Source organism: Crocodylus siamensis, chromosome 3 (assembly GCF_052110815.1).
Source record: "Crocodylus siamensis isolate JL-2025a chromosome 3, ASM5211081v1, whole genome shotgun sequence".
Lineage (NCBI taxonomy): Eukaryota > Metazoa > Chordata > Crocodylia > Crocodylidae > Crocodylus > Crocodylus siamensis.
Window position 1 is genome coordinate 783129 of NC_143397.1, and position 19445 is coordinate 802573.

At 59.7% G+C, this 19445-nt stretch overlaps 1 protein-coding gene across 1 annotated transcript; it reads left to right on the forward strand.

The window, feature by feature from the left end:
- On the forward strand, positions 1 to 17192 carry LOC149867870 (uncharacterized). The gene is given in 14 exon segments (XM_090037184.1): positions 1 to 159; positions 235 to 333; positions 739 to 1026; positions 1410 to 2066; positions 2068 to 2246; positions 2577 to 2677; positions 12245 to 12378; positions 12459 to 12548; positions 13462 to 13551; positions 14028 to 14345; positions 15618 to 15772; positions 16210 to 16310; positions 16717 to 16881; positions 17055 to 17192. Coding segments are annotated over 13 exon segments (2421 nt in total). The 5' UTR covers positions 1 to 74; the 3' UTR covers positions 16841 to 16881; positions 17055 to 17192.
- Positions 17193 to 19445: the final 2253 nt, after the last annotated feature.

Below are 19445 nucleotides of genomic sequence, written 5' to 3' on the forward strand. Positions count from 1 at the left end.
GCACCACACCGCACACCACACCATACCCACGCCACCCCGGCAGCTCAGCACCTGCTCTGTGCCCCACGGCTGGGATGGGCGAGAGCGTGACGTATGCTGACCTGCGGTTCTCCAAGGCCCCCCCGGGAAGGAGTGTGAACCCCTGGGCGCAGGGGACAGGTAGGAGCCAGCACCCCTCCTGCCCAGACCTGGTCCTGGCAGGACCAACACCCTGACCAGCACCTGTGTCTGCAGCCCCCCCGGCCCCAGGCGAGGCTGATGGGAGCTACGAGAACCTGCATCTGGATGCAGTGGGCAAGGGGCCGGCCGGGCACGGGGCCCAGCAGTGGAGAGGTGAGTGCGAGGCAGCAGGAGCCTAGAGCAGAGCTTGCAGCTGGCTCAGGTGTGCAAGAAGATCCACGGTGCTGGGAGAAGTTCATGGGGGGAGCACAGATGTGCAGCTCTGGCTGCACGGGCAGAGGGCTGTGGGTTGTGCTTGCTGTGCCCAGGCTGCAGGCCTTGGCCCAGGCGTGGGGCTTGGCTGGTGACCACATGGGGCTGGGAAGGAATTTCCCCCCTCCTCTTCTACAGATGCCGGGGCAGGGGTCCCTTCATTAGCAGCCGGATGTTGGCTGCAGCCCAGACTTGAGACGGGGATGGGACTGTGCCAATGCTTCTGCTGGGACCAACCCCGCAGGGTCCTAACTGGAGGGTCTTGCCCCTTTGCTTAGGGTTAGACTGATGCTATATTGGGAGCAGAAAAGAATTTCTCCCCTGGTCAGACTGGTCTGGACTGGGGGGGTTTGCCTTCCTCTGCAGCAGGGCCGTGGCCTGTGGCCGGGGTCTCGCCAGTGCACGGTCACAGTGTCCTTCCTGCCCTGGCAGAGGCAGGATGCTGGCAGTGCTGCATTGGCTGCAGGTGTCGGGGCCAGTCCCACGGTGCCTCATCTCTTGCAGCGCCCCGGTGGAGCACGCGGCCCCTGCTCCCTGGCCTGCTGGCAGCCTGCCTGGCCCTGCTGGTCACCGCCATCGCCCTGGGGGTCTGCTGTGAGTAGGGGCTTGCTGTGCTGGCAGGGAGTGGGCGGCTTGGCCTGGGGGCAGGGCACTTGGGGGGAGGAGGTGGGTCGCTGAGCCAAGGAGGAGCCATACTGACTGGGGTAACCTGCACCATGGGGTCGTCTGGGGAGACCCAGCACTAGGGCCAGCCCTCGTGGGGGAGGCAGTGCAGAGGGGCCCCGGCCTGGCGGCACACGCACGCTCCTGCCGGGCTGTGTCCGTGCCCTGGTTCCGCCAGGGGAGGCCTCCACTGTTCCCATGGCTGGGGGTGGTTTGCGGGGAGGTGTGAGCACAGGGGTCCTGCCCCGCTGCAGCCGCAGTGCCGGCTGGAGGTGCCTGGCCCTGCCCCCGGCACTGACAGCCCCTGCCCGCAGACTGGCAGGAGAGGCAGCGCCTGCAGCAGGCGTCCCGTGCCCACGCGGCCGAGCGCGACGGCCTGTGGCAGCAGGTGGGCACGCAGGAGCAGCGGCTGGGGCAGGCGGGTGCGGCGCTGGCGCGGGCCCAGGAGGAGATGGCACGGACCCGAGCGGAGCTGGCACAGGCCTGGCAGGAGGGGAACCGCAGCCGTAAGGAGCTGCACCACCGGGACACGGAGCTGCAGGAGACGAGGGGGCAGCTGGGCCAGATGCAGGAACAGGCCTGGGACCTGCAGCAGCAGCTGAACAAGACTGAGAGCGCCCTGGCCAGTGCACGGCCCTGCCAGGTCACAGGTACCCCAGGGTGGGGCAGGGCAGGGAGTGGGGTACCCCCAGGGCTGGCAGTTCATCAGGACAGCCCTTCCCTGCAGGCAGTGCTGGGCTCAGGCCCCGTGGGGAGATGGTGGGGACATCACCGGTGTCCTGGCCCGGCCCCCCCAGATCTTCCACCCCGCCTCCACTGCTATCCCACGGCCCGGGCACTGCCTGGCTCCCACCGCGGCTGCCCCAGTGCTGGGCTGTGGACAGAGCCAGTGGCTCCTGGGAGAGCCACGTCCCTGGGGCTGGGTAGCTCCCGCAGCAGCAACCTTTGGGGCTGGCACGGGCCCTGACAGCGGTGCGGGTGCGAGCGGCTGCCTGTGCCCAGACTGCTGCCCGGAGACCTGGGTGCTGCACCGCGGGAAGTGCCTCTTCCTCTCCAAGGAGAAAAAGACCTGGGACCAAAGCAAAGAGGCATGTGAACAGGAATCCTCCCAGCTCCTCATCCTCCATAACTGGGACCAGATGAAGATGCCGGTATGGGGCAGCAGCGGGAGGTGGGGATTGGAAATCCGGTCTGGGAGTGAGATGGCCGGGCAGGGCAGGGTGGGCATTTCCCTGGTGTTGGTTGCTCTGGGGTCCTGCCAGGGACTGGGGCCAGGAAGCAGATGCGGTTGCCCTTTATGTCTGCAGCTGCCAGGAGGCAGGTGCAGGAGCTGGGGGGGGCTGGTGCCACAGATGACCCTGCCTCCCCTATCCCCCTCCTGCTGCCCATCCACGGGGAGGTCCCATGGCCGCAGCTGCCCCCTGTCCTCTGGCTCTAGGCCAGGCCTGGGGCTGTTTCTGAGCAGTCGCTCCCTCCCCCAGAGCTTCCTCACCACCACGGATGCCTTATACTGGATTGGGCTCTGGAGAGACTGGAAAAAGAGGCACCGGTGGACTTGGATTGATGGGACTGAATACTCAGAGTGAGTTGCACTCTGGTTCGTCATCCTGGGAGCCCCGTTCGTCTCGTCATGGCTGTCGTGTGGTGGTGGGGGGTGTGCGCGGTGGGAGGACAGGATCCGTGCAGTGCGGGCAAGGGGGGATGTGGGGAGTTTTGATCCCAGGCTGCGCCTGTGCCAGGAGCTGCCTGTACGGACTGGGCTCGGCTCTGGCAGCCCCGCTGCAGCCCGGCTAGGAGCGAGAGGCTGCCTGCCTGCTGCATGGGCTGGGGCGGGGGCTGTGGCCCAGGGAGGGGGCTGCAGCGGTCGGAATGGGGCTGGGGACTGGCTGCAGCCAGAGCGGCGGGGCCTTGGGGGGCTGGGATGGTCTGGGGGCCCTCACATGGCCTCTGTCTTTACAGTGCTTGGAAACTTGTATCTTATGGTTCTTACGGAGCAATTAAAGGGGGCATCATAAAGGAACAAGATCGGAAGGGGAATAAACTCCCCTGGATCTGTGAGAAGAAGGCTAGCCGTCCACGGGGAGCCACAGAGAGCAACCCTGGGGTCTGAAGACAGGAGGCTCCGTAAGTACAAGATCGTGTGCCTATGCTGGATGCCCCCGCTGCAACCTGTCACCCTCATGTGCCCCTCTCCTCCCCTGGCAGCGGGAGCGCTGCACCCCTATGCATGAGCCTGGCGGGGGGAGAGGGGCTGCGCTCCGCCTCTCAGCAGCCCCAGCTCACCCTGCCCCTTGCCTTCCAGCTCCCCCCACTCCAGCACGGCCGTACCGGACACTTCCCTCCCTGCTCCCAGCACGCAGCATCGCCTGCTCTCCAGCCCTGCCCCAGCCTGGCCGCCCTTGCCCAGCCACCTCCACCTCCACCTCCAGCACCTTCATCCTGCCCGTCCCACAGCCCAGACCCACGCGGGCTTCTTCACGCAGCTGCAGCACACCGCAGACTCCTCTTGGGTCTGGGACCTCCTGAGACGCCCAGGTCCTTCTCCATAACACTGCCCCGGTCATGTCTCGCCCACTCTGTGCCTGTGTCCATTATCCTTCCACCTGAAGACAGCGCCGTGCACTTGTCTGCACTGACCTGCATCCTGTCGCTTCCAGCTTGGCTTCTCAGTTAGTCGAGATCCATCTGTGCTGCTCTGCACACGCACCCTCCAGCGTGTTCACGGCCCTTCTCAGGGTCATGTCATCCGTAACTTCCTTAGAAGTTTTCTGTGCCAGTGTCCAGACCATGAATGGACACGTTGAGCAGCCCCAAGCCCAGGACAGACCCCTGCAGGGCTCCACTTGAAGCCACCGGCTGTCCTGACATGGACCCAGTCTGAATTACTGACCCCGTTGCTGCCCGGATGGACCCAGCTGTCTGTCTACTATGTAGTAGCTTTGTGCAGCCCATGCATCTCCAGCTGTTTTATGAGGAGGTCGTGTGGGACCTTGTCCAAACCCTTGCTGACATGCAGACGCCCAATGCCCACAGCAGTGCAGCACGGACGGATCTGGCTGTTACTTTGTAGTAGCAGGAGTTCAGTCTTGTTGGACACGGTTTGTTGATAGTAAACCCACACTGGCTGTGGACCAGCCTTTCCTCCTCCACATGCTTGCAAATGGCCTTCAATTAGCATCTCCCCCTGTAACTTTCTGGGAATTGAGGTGATGGCAGCAGGCCTATAATTCCCTATGTGCCCTCTTGTCTTTTCCGGAGAGGAACCTTATCTTGCCCTTCTCCTGTCCTCTGGGCCCCACCCATGTGCCACAACTCCATCATTGTCATTGCCAAGGCCCCAAGGTCCCCCCGCCCAGCCCTTTGGTGCAGGTCCTGAGGCCCTGCTGACCCGAGCTCATGCAGACCCATCAGACACTGCCTAGGAAGGGGCTTGGTGGGGTTGATCTCTCATTGTCCCGTGATGGGGACAGAGCACAAAGGAACGTTTGGGTTCAAAGGGCCTTTCCTGTGGGCTGGAGCCATCTCAGCGGCAGCCTCTGCTCAATTCTGAAGACAACAGGGACCAGATAAAATACCAGCTTTGTGTCATGTAACACACTTCCTCACTGCGGTGACATGCATGTTCCTCATGCTCAGATGGGTGCCAGCGCCATGCACCAGCCCACTTGACTTCATGGCTCCTTGTCATCTCCATGATTCCTGCTAATCTCTCTTCGCTCTGCCGGTGCTAACAAACCTCTCTCCTTTCTAATGGTCTGGATGTCCAATCAGTCTAGCTGTCCTTTGTCCTGCCGTGCTGCTATCTGCTGGCTGCTCCTAGCCCTGTGGCTCCTATTTCACAGCCCTGAAGGCTGTTTTTGACTCATTCCAAGGACGTTCTATTTGTTTTGGCCCCGGTCTTACTCTGAATAATACAGCCCTGGCCTTGACATTTTGGTAAAGCTTCTTGTTTCCTTTTAGCTACAGAAAAATCTGTGTTGTGTTAGATGTGGTGATGCACTGCACCCCCCGGCCCCCCCACCTTTTCAATCCTCGATCCACCTATGACTGTGCTTATGTGCCAGAGCCAACATACTGTGTCCTCCAGGAATTATTCCCTATTCACATATGCAAAAGGTCCCCAGAGGAGCCCTGTCACTTGAAATAGCACCAAACAAGGCGCACACAACCACATCCACGCACACTCCAGTTTCTCAGCCTAGGAAACCCATTCACCTCCTGTTGTGCATTTCATGCAGGTGGGGGGGATCAGGGCAGGGTTGTGCTTGGTGGGAGGACAGGATCTGTGCAGTGTGGGCAGGGGAGGATGTGTGAAGTTTGAATCCCAGCCGTGCTGGTGCCCAGAGCTGCCTGTATGGACTGGGCTTGGCTCTGGCAGCCCCAGCCTGGCTGGGAGCAAGGGGCTGCCCCTCCAGCAGCCTGACGGCTACATGGGCTGGGGAGGGGGCTGTTGCCCAGGCTGGGCGCTGCAGGGGTCAGGCTGGCCAGAATGGGGCCTGGCTGCATGGTCCTTTTAGAGCAATTAAAGGGGCACTAACTTCATAACAACGAACTCCACTGGATCTTTGAGCAGCCGGCCGGTCACCCCTGCAGAGCTGCAGAGACTGACCCTGGAGTATGAAGATGGGAGGCTTCATGAGTACGGGAATGCGTGTCCACACTGGGCGCCCTCACTACACCCTGGTGCCCAGGGGCCTCAGATGTCCTTCTCCTCCCCTGGCAGCGGGAGCCCTGTGCCCCAGCGCAGGAGCGTGGCCGGGGGAGAGGGGCTGCGCTCTGCCTCTCAGCAGCCCCAGCTCACGCTGCCCCTTGCCTTGCAGCTTCCCCCACTCCAGCACGGCCGCACCTGGCGCGCTTCCCTCCCTGCTCCCTGCACGCAGCATCGCCTGCTCTCCAGCCCTGCCCCAGCCTGGCCGCCCTTGCTCCTGCCCAGCCACCTCCACCTCCGGCACCTTCATCCTGCCCGTCCCACAGCCCAGACCCACGCGGGCTTCTTCACGCAGCTGCAGCACACCGCAGACTCCTCTTGGGTCTGGCACCTCCCTGGACACCCAGGTCCTTCTCCGTAGCGCTGCCCCCAGCCGTGTCTCGCCCACCCTGTGCCTGTGTCCGTGATCCTTCCTCCCGAGGACAGCGCCATGCACTTGTCCGCACTGACCTGCATCCTGTCTGTCCAGCCCGGCTTCTCAGTTTGCTGAGATCCGTCTGCACTGCACTCATGCCATCTGGCATGTTCACAGCCCTTCCCAGCATCTTCTTGTCTGTAACTTGCTCCAGAAGCTTTCTGTGCTGGTCTCCAGGCCATCAATGGACACGATGAGCAGCCCCAGACCCAAGACAGACCCCTGTGGGGCTCTGCTCGAAGCCTTCTGCCATCCTGATGTGGACCCATTCAGTACTACCAACCCCTTTGGTGGCAGTGATAGAGCCAGTTGTCTGCCCACCATATAAGAGCTTTGTGCAGCCCATGCAGCTCCCGTTGGTTTTATGAGGAGGTCTTGCAGGACCTTGTCCGAAGCCTTGCTGAAGTGCAAACATATGACACCTGCAGCAGGTCCTTTTTTCATCCTTGAAGTTACTCTGTCATAGCAGGAGACCACACTTGTGGGCATAATCTGTGCATAGTAAACTCACACTGGCTGCATGGGACAGCCTTTCCTCCTCCACATGCTTGCAACAGGCCTTCCCTAGTGCCTCAGTCACTTCCTGGGGTACAAGGTGAGGGCGACAGGTGTATAATTTCCCAGGTCTCCTCTTGTCTTTTCCAGAGAGAAACATGAGTGTTGTCACAAAAGCCTTGGATGCAGGTGTTGCTGTGGATGTAGTCTTTCTGGACTTCAGCAAGGCCTTTGACACTGTCTCCCACCTCATCCTCATTAAAAAACTAGGCAACTGTGGCATTGATGCCTGCAGAGTCAGATGGATTGCAGATTGGCTCAAGGGTCATACTCAGAGGGTGGTGGTGGATGGGTCATATTCAACATGGGGAGAAGCGGGCAGCGGAGTCCCCCAGGGCTCGGTCCTTGGGCCCGTGCTGTTCAATCTCTTTATCAATGATTTGGACAACAGGGTGAAAAGCAACCTGTTTAAATTCGCTGATGATACCAAAATTTGGGGTGAGGTGGGCACGCTACTAGGGAGGGAAAGACTGCAGCAAGACCTGGATAGGTTACAGGGGTGGGCTAACATAAACAGGATGCGTTTCAATACTGACAAGTGTAGGGTGCTGCACGTGGGCAGTAGAAACCAGCAGCACACTTGTAAGATGGGAAACTCCCTTTTTGAGAGCATGGAGGCAGAAAGGGATCTTGGTTGCACCTGGATACGTGTTGACTGTGCTTTCTGTGACCTTTTCCACTAGTGCTGGACATCCATTTGGGGTTACCCGCTGTGCCTGACTTACAATATAATAGATCCATTTCTGCACTGTTGTTTCTTGGGCCCTCCCTCCAGGCAGGAGGTGTTGGTCAGACAATGCCGTTCCCAGGACGGGTACCGGGGTGGTTATGACAGTGGGTAACTCCCCCCTCAGGGCCTCTGTGGTTTCCAGAGCCGCGGCTGCTGCACACAGCATTTGTTCTAGCAGGGTGTATCGGGCTTCGGCCCCCTTCCAACCTCAGCTCCAAAACCCAAGGGGCTTTCCTTCTGCCTTAGGTGTATCTCTTTGCCATAAGCTCCACCGGGGCCCCCCATTGAACACATTTACATGGCATCAGAGCTCCCCTTCTGGGCGTCGTGCTGCTAGGGAGGCGTGGATGGTTACTGCCTCCTTGAGGGCCCGCACATGTTGATGCTCAGGGCCCCATTTCCACTGTGCCTGTTTTTTGCACAAGTTTTACAAAGGCCAGGCCAACACAGTAAACTCAGAGACATGCAGGTGGCAGAAATTAAGTGCACCCAGCTGGACTTGCAGCTCTTTTACATTTCTGGGGTCAGGGGTATCTACCAGGCTTTGCAGCTCCTTAGCCGGTATGGTGGGTCCACCTTGCTGCCACTGGATTCCCAGGAATTCACACTGGGGCCCAACTTCTCAGATCTTTTTGCTGGACAGCATGAATCCAAATGCCTGCACCTTCTCCTTTAGGGACTGTGTGAGGGCAAGGCGGCTAGGGGCGGCCGTGAGCCCCCTCAGCGCCCCCTACCGTCACGTTAGGGTGACGTAGCACCCTCAGAATCTCGCCCGCCACGACTTTGATGACATATATATATTATGGGGGCTGCCAGTTCCCTAGTGGACGGTATTGGTGTTCCTGTCCCTATTCCAGACTGGGGTATCTATGTGCGTCCCGCCTTAAGGGCTATGCGTGCCTCCAAACCTCCCCCTCAGCACGCCCCACGCCTCGCAGCTGTTCTGGGGGACGTTTGTGTAGTCCCTCGCCCCTCGGGTCCCTCGCTCCTTCGCTCGGGGCCCCGGGGCTCCTCGCCCCAGCACCCCTTCGGGTCGGGCTCTACTCTCTAGCCCGTTCCCCGTGCCCTGGGTCCGGCTCCCTTAGAGCTGCCTAATACCGGCGCCCCCTTGGGTCAGGTTCTCGCCGGCGCCTGGCTAATTGCCGGCTCCGCCTTGGGTCTGGGGCGATATCGCCACCCTAGTCTCGGCGCCCTTGGGCCGGGGCTTGCCCTCTCTAGGGCTGACACCGCGCGCCTCGCGCCCTGCCGCTGCCCCACTCTGGAGCCTTGCCCACTCTAGGGCTGACACCGCGCCTCTTGCGCTCTGTCTCTGCCCCGCTCTGGGCCTTGCCCTCTCTAGGGCTGACACTGCGCGCCTCACGCCCGGGGCACAGGCGCTCGCCGCCGTGCCTGTTCCCTTGACCCCGCTCTGGGTCCGTTGGCCCAACTGGGCCAACACCGCCCTTATGGGCTGGGGTCTGTAACCCCGCACACCGCGCCTCCCTGGCGCAATATGGTGCCCTGCGGCACCGACAATAGTGCCCTGCTGGCAACTGTGCCCCTACTGGGCACTGGGAACCCCCAAGCTGTTGGGGAGCTCCCGTGAGGCCTCCTCGCTCCCCTACAGCCTCACCCGGTCCTCCGGAGTAAACTGTAACGTAAACTCAAGCCCTCTGGCTGCAACATAAACAGAGGCTCCACACGCCTAACAATAACTCCAAGCCCCGCCAGGGCTCTCAGTCCTACCTTCCGTCCGGGTGATCTTGTTCCCGCATCATCGCAGCCGGTTAGCGTGGTAAGGCTGCGACCACTAACTCAGGCCGCTCAGCTCAGCCGCAGAGCTCCTGCTCCTGCGGCAGCCAGAAGGGAACTGTGTTTCCAGCTCCGGCCTAAGCTGGTTATAAAGGCCTGGCCCCGCCCTCTTCCGGCCATGTGACCACCTGGTTGCCCCGGCAACCAGGCACCTGAGCTGCCTGGGTGATTGACAACTCTGCCAATCACCCTCACAATCACGGGGCAGACTGAAAAGCACAAATGGTTAATTCCCCGTCCTGGCCCCCCACCGTGACATCGTCGACATACTGCCAGACATGCACCTTCGGGTGGCTCAATTGTACTTCATGGACTACCGCAGCCAGCACTCCATGGGCCAAGGTGGGGCTGCGCACCCAACCCTGGGGTAGGACTGTGTAAGTGTACTGCTGTCCTAGCCATGTGAAGGCAAACAAAGGCCAGTGATCTTCATGGATGGGAACAGCAAAGAACATGCCTTTAATGTCCATGGATCCCATCCACTGGGGTCCATAACACCCAATGTTTTCTGTTAATGCAGGCATGGATGGGACCGTGGCTGTCAAATGGTTGGTACTGGCATTCAAAGCTCTAAAATCAATAGTCAGTCGCCAATCCCCACTTGGTTTACATACTGGCCACACTGGGTTGTCGTATGCAGAATGAGTCCAAATGATGGTTTCGTCCTCCAGCTGCCGATCGATGATGTCCTGGATGGGTTGTGTTGCCTCAGTGGGTGTGTGGTATTGAGGTCAGTGTACCCCCTTCATGGCTGGAAGGGCAAGCGGGGTCATAAAACATTGGGCTACCGCCGTCATTACATCCTCCTTCTTGATTTCCTGGACTGTGGTAGAGCCAAACTGCCAGGCTTCCTGTTTAAGAATACACTGCTGCCCTTGCAACGCATTTAGTCCCAGTAGGTTCGGCCCTCCCCGGAGCGTTACGGCGGCTGCTGTTACTACGGAGCCGTTCGGCAAGGTGAATGTGGGTCGGACTAAATGTCCTGGTTGTCCGGCACCTCCAACTCCTACTACCTGGTCGGGCGTCCCCCGTGCCCCTCTCCATTCTGCACAGTTCAAAACACATAGCTGGGCACCAGTGTGTAGCAGCATGCCAATTGACTTTTTCCTTCCATTTAAACAAATCTTTGTAGGCACTTTGATTAAGGGGCTAATATTATTCTGTGTTACTGGTCCCCGATCCTCTACTGCCCCCATGATGGCCCCTTGCTCGGGGGGCTGGGTCGGCCGGGCCTCCTACTGCGGGGGGCCGGGGGGTGCCGGGGGTTCTGTCTTCTTTCCCTTTTCACCCTCACAGTGTTTGATCCATAACCCCTGCAGGACTGTGGTAGGCAGTCTGTCAATTTGCTCCTGGATTTGGGGGTCCGGGCTGGGTCATCTTTCTTGGGGGCTACTGCCATGGCTTTGGCAGTTTTTACTGGTTTGGGAAGCCCCAGCTTCTGCAAGATGGGCAGAAGCTGTACTAGCCTCCGTATCGCATCTCTTACGGGGTGAGTCACTAACTCTTGTTGCGGTGCCAGGAGAGCTGAAGTGTATTCAGTAGGCGATCTGCGACAAAACTTCTTTCACGTGGTCTCTGTTATTAATTCTTCATCTAAAGTATGCCTCCAGTTTCCTGCTTGAACAATTTTGTCAAAGACATCTGATAAAGACAACGAATGGCTTCCTCCAAATTAAGCCATGCGCGTGGGGTGGCGGGTGGGGGGGGGGTGTTAAACTCTTCCATGTTGCCGTAACGCTTGCATTGCAGCAGCAAACAGAGTGATATTTTGGTCCTGCCCGACCCACTGGCCCAACTGGATTTCAGGGCGGAGGACCAATTGTGCTGCCTCGGTGCGGCTTACAGATACTGCTGAAGCTCCTTCACTACACATTTGAACTAACCAGTCTATTATTGGCTCCCCTGGTTTAGCTTTATGTTGCTCTTGCAGTTCTTTGATTTCTGTGCGAGTAAAGGACCGTGTCTCCGTCCCGGGATTTCCGCCTTGTGGCCCCGCTCGGGTCATCGCCACAAGGGAGGTTTGGGCTAACGGTCCTCCCAAATTCTCTTGGACTGCTGGGGCGTAAGGAAGTGGGATTTCATGAGCTTATGCAGCAAACCTGACATACTCATTATTTCCTGGCTTAGTTTTTGCAATTTCACTATACAGACTTTCACTCTCTGGGTCATCCCACAGCTTAGTTTTTGGACTCTCATTATAAAGACACTGCCGAAGCTTTTCAAGGGAAGATTCAACTGATCGTGCCACTTGCACTTTCTGCTCAAGGGAGGCAATTGCCTGTGTGACTAGTATCTTTCCCTCTTGAGGTTCTAGCATCTCTAGTCGATCTTGGGCGGTCCTTGCAGCTGCGCACGCGACAGAGCTAGAATCTTTCTCTTCTCTTAATTCACTTTCAAGCTGGGCTGCTCAACTCTCCAGGGATTGAATTGTTTGATGGAGCTGAGTGGCTTCCTCTGCTCTCGGTCTTAGGCAGGTTGCCAGCAGCCAAGACAGGCATCCCCTTCTCGGTTTGCCTTTCTGCACGGCAGCGAACGCAGCCCGCTGACAGGGAACTGTGGCAGGGTCACTCCAGGCGGGTTTCAGTCTTTCTTTATCGCACCCCGGATGCTTAATACCCATAACCTCTTCTGTTAAAGCAATCAGTGAGGCCCACCCCTCTGACCCCTCTACACCATTCTTCCCCTCCAAACTCTCCATCCTCGATCCTGTTCACGATGCCATTTGTCACAGGCCAGCTGGGCACTGTGAGTAAGTATATCAATAAAGTTGCAGTGCACAGTCAGTCTGCAACTAAACTGATATACTCACCGTGCTCAGCGGGCCTGTGACAGGCACCCTGCCTTGCCAGGGAGGGCAGGGCTGTGGCTGCCGGAGCCAATGGCAGGGTTGGAGCCGTGCTTGGCTACATGCATCTGGGGTAGAGGCTACTTCTGCTTTTTGCTGATGCTGCAGCATTTCCTGTGTGCCGGGATGCACTGCTCTGTGCCCTGATGCCATGATGGGTGAGAATGTGACATATGCCGACCTGCAGTTCTCCAAAGCACCCCTGGGACGTAGTGCGACCCCCCAGGTTCAGGGGGCAGGTAGGTGTCAGCACCCTTTCCTCACCTGGTCACGCCCTCGCCCCACACCCTGACCGGCCTGTGTCTGCACCCCCCTGCAGCCCTGCCCGAGTCTGACAGCACCTACGAGAACCTGCATCTGGGCACAGCGGGCAAGGGGCCGGCCAGGCACGGGGCCCAGCAGCGCAGAGGTGAGTGCAAGGCAGCAGGAGCCTGAAGCAGAGCTCACAGCTGGCCGGGGTACGCGAGAAGATCCACGGTGCTTGGAGAAGTTCATTGCAGGGCATAGATGGGCAGCTCTGACTGTTTAGGGGCAGGGCTGATCACTGGACTCTGCTTGCTGCGCCCAGGCTGCAGGGCAGAGCTGGGGATATATGGCTGTCCCAGGCTCCAGGGCTTTGCTGGTGGCCCCGTGGGGCTGGGAAGGAACGCCCTCCCCCAATTCCTGTTGCTACAGATGTTGGGGTGGGGGTTCTTCCTCAGTGGCTAGGAATTGGGTACATCTCGGGCTGGGGATGGGGACTGGGCTGTGCGAGTGCTCCTGCTGGGGTGAACCCAGGATGGTCTAGGCTAGAGGTCTTGCCCTTGTGCTCTGGGTCAAGCTGACACCGCACTGGGGGCAGAAAGACATTTTCCCCTTGTCACATTGGTACTGCATGGGGTGGGGGGGTGTTTGCCTTCCTCTGCAGTGGGGCCATGGCCTTGACCTGGGATCTGCCCAGTGAATGGTCACAACCAGGGCTGGATTAATGCATACGCAATGCCTGAGGCCCTGAGAAGTGTGGCCCCCGGTCCTTCCCTCCACGGTGCTGGCACAAATGTCCCGATCTGTCTTCTTTCACTTCCCTTCACCTCCCCTTCGCTGGCGTCGCTGGGGCGGCAGCTGCTTCCTAGCAGTGGCTTTGAGCCCCGCTCCCCGCAGTGCTGGGGTGGGGAGGGGGATCCCAACTGGCCTGGGGCCCACGAGTTTGTTTGGGCCCACTAAAGGGTTAGTCTGGCCCTGGTCACAATGTCCTTCCTGCCCTCACAGCAGCAGGATGCTGGCACAACACTGTGGGTGTTGTGGGTGCTGGAGATGGTCCCACAGCACTGCATCTCTTGCAGAGTCCCGGCGGAGCGCACGGCCCCTGCCCCTGGGCCTGCTGGCAGCCTGCCTGACCCTGCTGGCCACCACCATCACCCTGGGGGTCTGCTGTGAGTTGGCCTGGCAGAGCGCATGGGGCAATGGGGGGTGGGCATGGGGGGCAGCAGCATGGGGGATACGGAAGTGCCTGGGCCTGGGGGCAGGGGCATGAACTACCTGCAGGGGCAGGGCAGCTGGTAGGGAGGGGGTGGGTCCCCGAGGCAAGGAGGATCTTTAGTGCCTCTGGAGATGTCTCTAGGGGTGACTTGCACCCGGGGGGCCATCTGGAGAAACCCAGCACCGGGGCCAGCACCCATGAGAGGGGGCAGTGCAAGGTGCCCTGCCTGCTGCAGGCACGTGCCCATCTCCTGCCCGCCATGCCTGTGCCCTGGCACTGCCTTGGGAGGCTCCCACCAACTGCTCTGTCCCAGTAGCCCTGGGTGGTTGGATGGAGGTATGAACAGGGGGGTTGTGCCCCTGTCTTGGCTGCATCCCCCAACCCAGGGTGCCAGGCCATGGCCCTGTGCTGACAGCCCTGTCCCCACAGACTGGCAGGAGAGACAGCGGCAGCAGCAGGCATCCTGCACCCACAGGGCTGACTGCAATGGCCTGTGGCAGCAGGCGGGGGCCCAGGAACAGCGGCTGGGGCAGGCGGGTGCGGCGCTGCTGCAGGCCCAGGAGAGACTGGCACAGATCCAAGCAAGGCTGGTGCGGGAGAAGGAGGAGGGAAACCGCAGACAGATGGAGCTGGAGGAGACCAGGTTGGTGCTGCAGAAGACCATGGCGGACCTGGAGCGGGCACAGGAGCTGGCCTGGGACCTGCAACAGCAGCTGAACAAGACTGCAAGGTCCTGCCAAGTCACAGGTAGCCCTGGGGAGGGCAGGATGGGGATCATGGCACCCCCAGGGCTGTCAGCTTGGGTGGGACAGCCCCCAGACAGATCTGGGCCTAGGCCCCATTAGGAGAGGGTGGGAATATCACCCTGGGAGGAGAGAGCATGCTCGTGTCCTGGCCTGGCAACCCCAGACCTCCCATCCTCCCCCTCCCCTGCTGCCTGTAACCCAGATGTGCCCCACGGATGGTTGTGATACCCCATGTCCCCATAACCCATGCCCCACTCTGCCTCTAGGGTACCTTTCCCTCCTTCTCACCCTCCACACCTTGATGTTCTTATTGGATGGAAAGGGAAGCTGCGCAAGGGTCCTAGTGCCAGCCTCAGTCTGTCTAATAGCCAGCCAGCCCCTCCTGGACACTGCTGGTCTCCATCCTGCCTGCCCTTAAGCTGAGTGGGCACTCTCAGCCCGTGCATGCCCCAGGGCACCTGCAAGCCTTAAGGGTGAACTATGGGGCTCTAACTGCCCCTTACACCATGCCCATGCACCACAAATGTTGCCTGTCCAACTAGTTTCCCTTCATGGGACCTTGGTCCGCTTGGCCTCCACCCCTTTTCTCTTGCTGAGCCCAGATTCACTGTGTTGGACCCAGCTTCCGGGCTTCGGCCCTATTCCCACCCTATCCGACTATGACTGAGCCCCTCTTGGGCCCCAGGCCCTGTCTCAGCCCCTCTTGGGCACTTGTTTTGGCTCTCGCTGGGTCCCTTGTGTCTGCTTCCACTGTTCCTGGGCACTGGGCCTCTGGCTGCTGTCTTGCTCTTCTCAGGCCTCTGGACTCCTGGTTTGTCTCAGCCCTTCTTGGGCACCTGGCTCCCTGAGCTACCACAGGAGTTTTGTGAGCATGCTTCCTGCCTAGCCCCCCGTGCAGCTGACGGTTGCTGGCCGTGCTGCTGCAGCAGGGCCCGTGCTTCCCAAGCAGGTTCTTCCTTTCCTTGCTGGATTATCACAGTCACCAGCTCTGTGCTAGATTTTCTCGCTTCTGCCACTTCCCCTGGGTGGCTGCTTTCCTTGTAGACAGCTCTGCCTGCTACTCGTTTCTCCTCAAGTAATGGCATCCTTCTGGCTCTCTGGTACACTGCCCCTTGGCCTGGGCACTGCCTGGTACCCAGTGCATCTGCCCCAGGGCTGAGCTATGGGTAGAGCCAGTGGCTCCTGGAAGGGCCCACATCCAGGTAGCACTCCCAGAAGCACCCTGGCACTGCCCCTGACAGCGGTGCGGGTGTGAGCGGCTGCCCGTGCCCAGGCTGCTGCCCGGAGACCTGGGTGCTGCACCGTGGGAAGTGCCTGTTTTTCTCCAAGGACCAGAAGACCTGGAAGGGAAGTAAAAAGGCGTGTGAACAGATATTCTCCAAGCTCCTCATCCTACATGACCAGGACCGGGACCAGACAAAGATGCCGGTATGGGGCATGCAGTGTGGGGGTGCAGCAGGAAAGCAGCTGCCTGGTGGAGGTGTGGATCAAAAATCTTGTGAGGGAGTGAGATGCTGGGGGCAAAGCAGGGCAGAATGGGGTCGGCAGCTTCTTCAGAGGCATTTTCCTGGGGCTGGGAAGAGCCAAAGTGTGCAGGGGGTGGTGCCTCCAGCCCCCAGATACATTGGCCCCATGAGGGGCTGGGGCTGGGGAGCAGCTGGACCCAGTGTGGATGCCCTCAATGGGTGCAGACTCCTGGGGGGCAGGTGTGGGAGTTGGGGGGGGCTAGTGCCACACATGTCCCTGCCCCCGCTGCTCCCCTCCTGCTGCCCATCCATGGGGTGGTCCCAGGGCTCCAGTTGCCCCCTGTCCTCTGGCTCTAGGCCAGGCCTGGGGCTCTTTCCAAGCCATTGCTCTCTCCCCAGAGCTTCCTTGCCAACATGGACACTGTGTACTGGATTGGGCTCCAGCATGAGGAGGGCACCTGGGACCAGTGGTCTTGGATCGACGGGACTCAGCACCCAAAGTGAGCTGCGCTCCGGTTCCTCAGCCTGGCAGCCCCATTCAGCTCTGGTTGTGGCCCCTGCACAAGGATGTGCCCTGGGGCTGGGGGCCAGGGTGGGGGCTGCGCTGGGTGGGAGGACAGGATCCGCACAGCGCGTGTAGGGGAGCCTGGATCCCAGGCTGTGCCTGTGCAAGGAGCTGCCTGCACGGCCCGGGCTTGGCTCTGCAGCCCCGCTGCACCTGGCCAGGAACAAGGAGCTGTCAGCAGGGCTTGTGGGCTGGGGCTGGGGGCTGTGGCCCAGGCGGGTGCTGAAGGGGTCAGACTGGCCAGAATCAGGCCTGGGCCCTGGCTGCAGCTGGACAGGTGTGGCCTTGCAGGGGCTGGGATGGTCTCGAGGCCCTGACACGGCCTCTGTCTGTCTTTGCAGAGATCAGAAAATTCCAGGTTTTGGTTATTATGGAGTAATTAAAGAGGGAAACATAGAGAGAGCAGGCCTGTTGAATGGGAAACACCGCTGGATCTGTGAGAAGCCGGCCAGCTGCCCCCGGTGAGCCGCAGAGACTGTCCCCAGGTCATGAAGACAGGAGGCTTTGTGAGTAGGAGAGCGCGTCTCCGTGCTGGGCACCCTCGCGCCCAGGGACGCGTGTGCCCTTCTCCTCCCGGGGCAGCGGGAGCCCTGTGCCCCAGCGCAGGAGCGTGGCCGGGGGAGAGGGGCTGCGCTCTGCCTCTCAGCAGCCCCAGCTCACGCTGCCCCTTGCCTTGCAGCTCCCCCCACTCCAGCACGGCCGCACCTGGCGCGCTTCCCTCCCTGCTCCCGGCACGCAGCATCGCCTGCTCTCCAGCCCTGCCCCAGCCTGGCCGCCCTTGCCCAGCCCAGCCACCTCCACCTCCGGCACCTTCATCCTGCCCGTCCCACAGCCCAGACCCACGCGGGCTTCTTCACGCAGCTGCAGCACACCGCAGACTCCTCTTGGGTCTGGCACCTCCCTGGACACCCAGGTCCTTCTCCATAGCGCTGCCCCCAGCCGTGTCTCACCCACCCTGTGCCTGTGTCCGTGATCCTTCCTCCTGAGGACAGCGCCATGCACTTGTCCGCACTGACCTGCATCCTGTCCGGCTTTCCAGTCTGTGGAGATCCATCTGCACTGCAGTCGCATCCTCCTGCGTGTTCACAGCCCTTCCCGGGGTTGTCATCTGTCGCTTGCTCCAGAGGGTTTCTCTGCCAGCACCCAGCCCATCAATGGACACATTGAGCAGCCCCAGGCCGAGGACAGGCCCCTGCGGGGCTCCACTCAGTCCTTTCCGCCACCCTGACATGGACACTGTCTGACTGACTGATGCCTTTGCCGGTGGCGGTGGAGCCAGTTGTCTACCTACCGTATAGTAGCTTTGTGCAGCCCACAGTTCTCCCGTTGGTTAATGAAAAGTTAATGCGGGATCTTGTCTGAAGCCTTGCTGAAGTGCAGACACATGACACCACAGCAGGCCCTTCATCCATCCCTCCAGTTACTCTGCCATAGCTAGAGATTAAGGTTGCTGGATACGATTTGTTGGTGTCCAACCCATGCTGGCTGTTTGGGATCAGACTTTCCTCTTCCTCATGCTTGCAAATGGATTTTCTTAGCATCTGCTCCAGTAACTTCCTGGGAATTGAGGTGAGAGTGGTGGGTCAATAATTTCCTATGTCCTCTCTTGTCTTTTCCAGAGAGGGCTCCATGTCTCCCTTATCCCATCCTGTGGACCCCACCTGTGTCCCACAACTCAGTCAGTGTCATTGCCAAGGCCCCGAGGTCCCTCTGTCCAGCCCTTTGGTACCCCAGAGTATAGTCCCCGAGGCCCTGGTGACCTGAGTTCACACAGACTCAGCAGGCACTGTCTAGAAAGGGCATTGAGGGGGTGATCTCTTGTTGTAGACCAAGTCCATGGCTGGGAGAGAGGCCAGACAAGCTTTTGGGCCCAAAGGGCCTTTGCTGTGGGTGGGAAATGTCTCAACTGCAGCCCCAGCTCAACTCTGAAGATAATAGAGACCAAATAAACGGCAAGCTCTGTGGCATGTGACATGTGACATATTTCCCACTTCCTAACCATGACAACACCCACGTTTCTTATGTTCAGCTGGGTGACAGCACCGTGCCCCAGCCCACTTGACTTCACAGCTCCTTGTCGTGTCCGTGATTCCTAGTAATTGCTCTTCATTCTACCCGTGCTAACGACCCTCTCTCCTTGCTCACGGCCCTGATGTCCCATCAATCCAGCTGTCCTTTGTCCTGCCATGTTGCTGGCTGCTCCTGGTCCTGTAACTCCCGTTTCACAGCCCTGCAGACTGTTTTTAACTCATTCCAAGGAAGTTCTAGTCCTTTGTGCTCCAGTCTTACATTGAATAACCCAGCTCTGGCCTAGCTGTATAAGTAAAGCTTCCCATTTCCTTTTGGCTGGGGAAAAATCTGTGTTGTGTTAGATGTGGTGATGCACCTCACCATTTGCACCCCCATTTTCAAAATCCTAGATCCTCCGTCCATAAATATACTTATTTACAAGAGCCGACATACCGTGATCACTCCCTCCCCTGCCCCCAGGAGTTATTCCCTATTCAGACTTGCAAAATGTCTGCAGAGGAGTCCTGTCATCTGAAATAGCACCAAGCAAGATGCACACGACCACAGCCACGCACGCCTACCCAGAGCACAGCGGTGTTAGTGCCTGGCTGGAAGCAGGAGCTCCCTTTCCTGCCTTCCTGGAGCGCAGGTGCTGGTCCTGGTGCGGTGGGAGTAGCAGAGCACCGGTCTGTTGTGACACCTGTGCTGCTATGACCAAGGTGCGCAGTGTCCTGGGAGGACAGGTCTGTGCTACCCAGCTGAGCTGTGGGGCAGGGTGTGAGCTGCCAGTACTGTCTGGGGCTGGTCTCATCTGGGTCTGCTTGAGGGGTGGTGATGCTGAGTCCCCCAGGCTCCAGTGCCAGCATTTTGGGCTCTGAGCCCAACAGGGACACCGCTTAAATTGGGGCAGGTGATGCTTTGTGTGGTGGTGTGGAGGGTGGGGGAGGCAGGAGCTAATTGCTCACAAGCAGCTTCTACAACTGAGCACAGAGCCAGGCTGGTTTGCCCTGGCTGGGCCTTAAAGAGCCACCCAGGCACCATCCAGCCCCGAGGTGCAGGG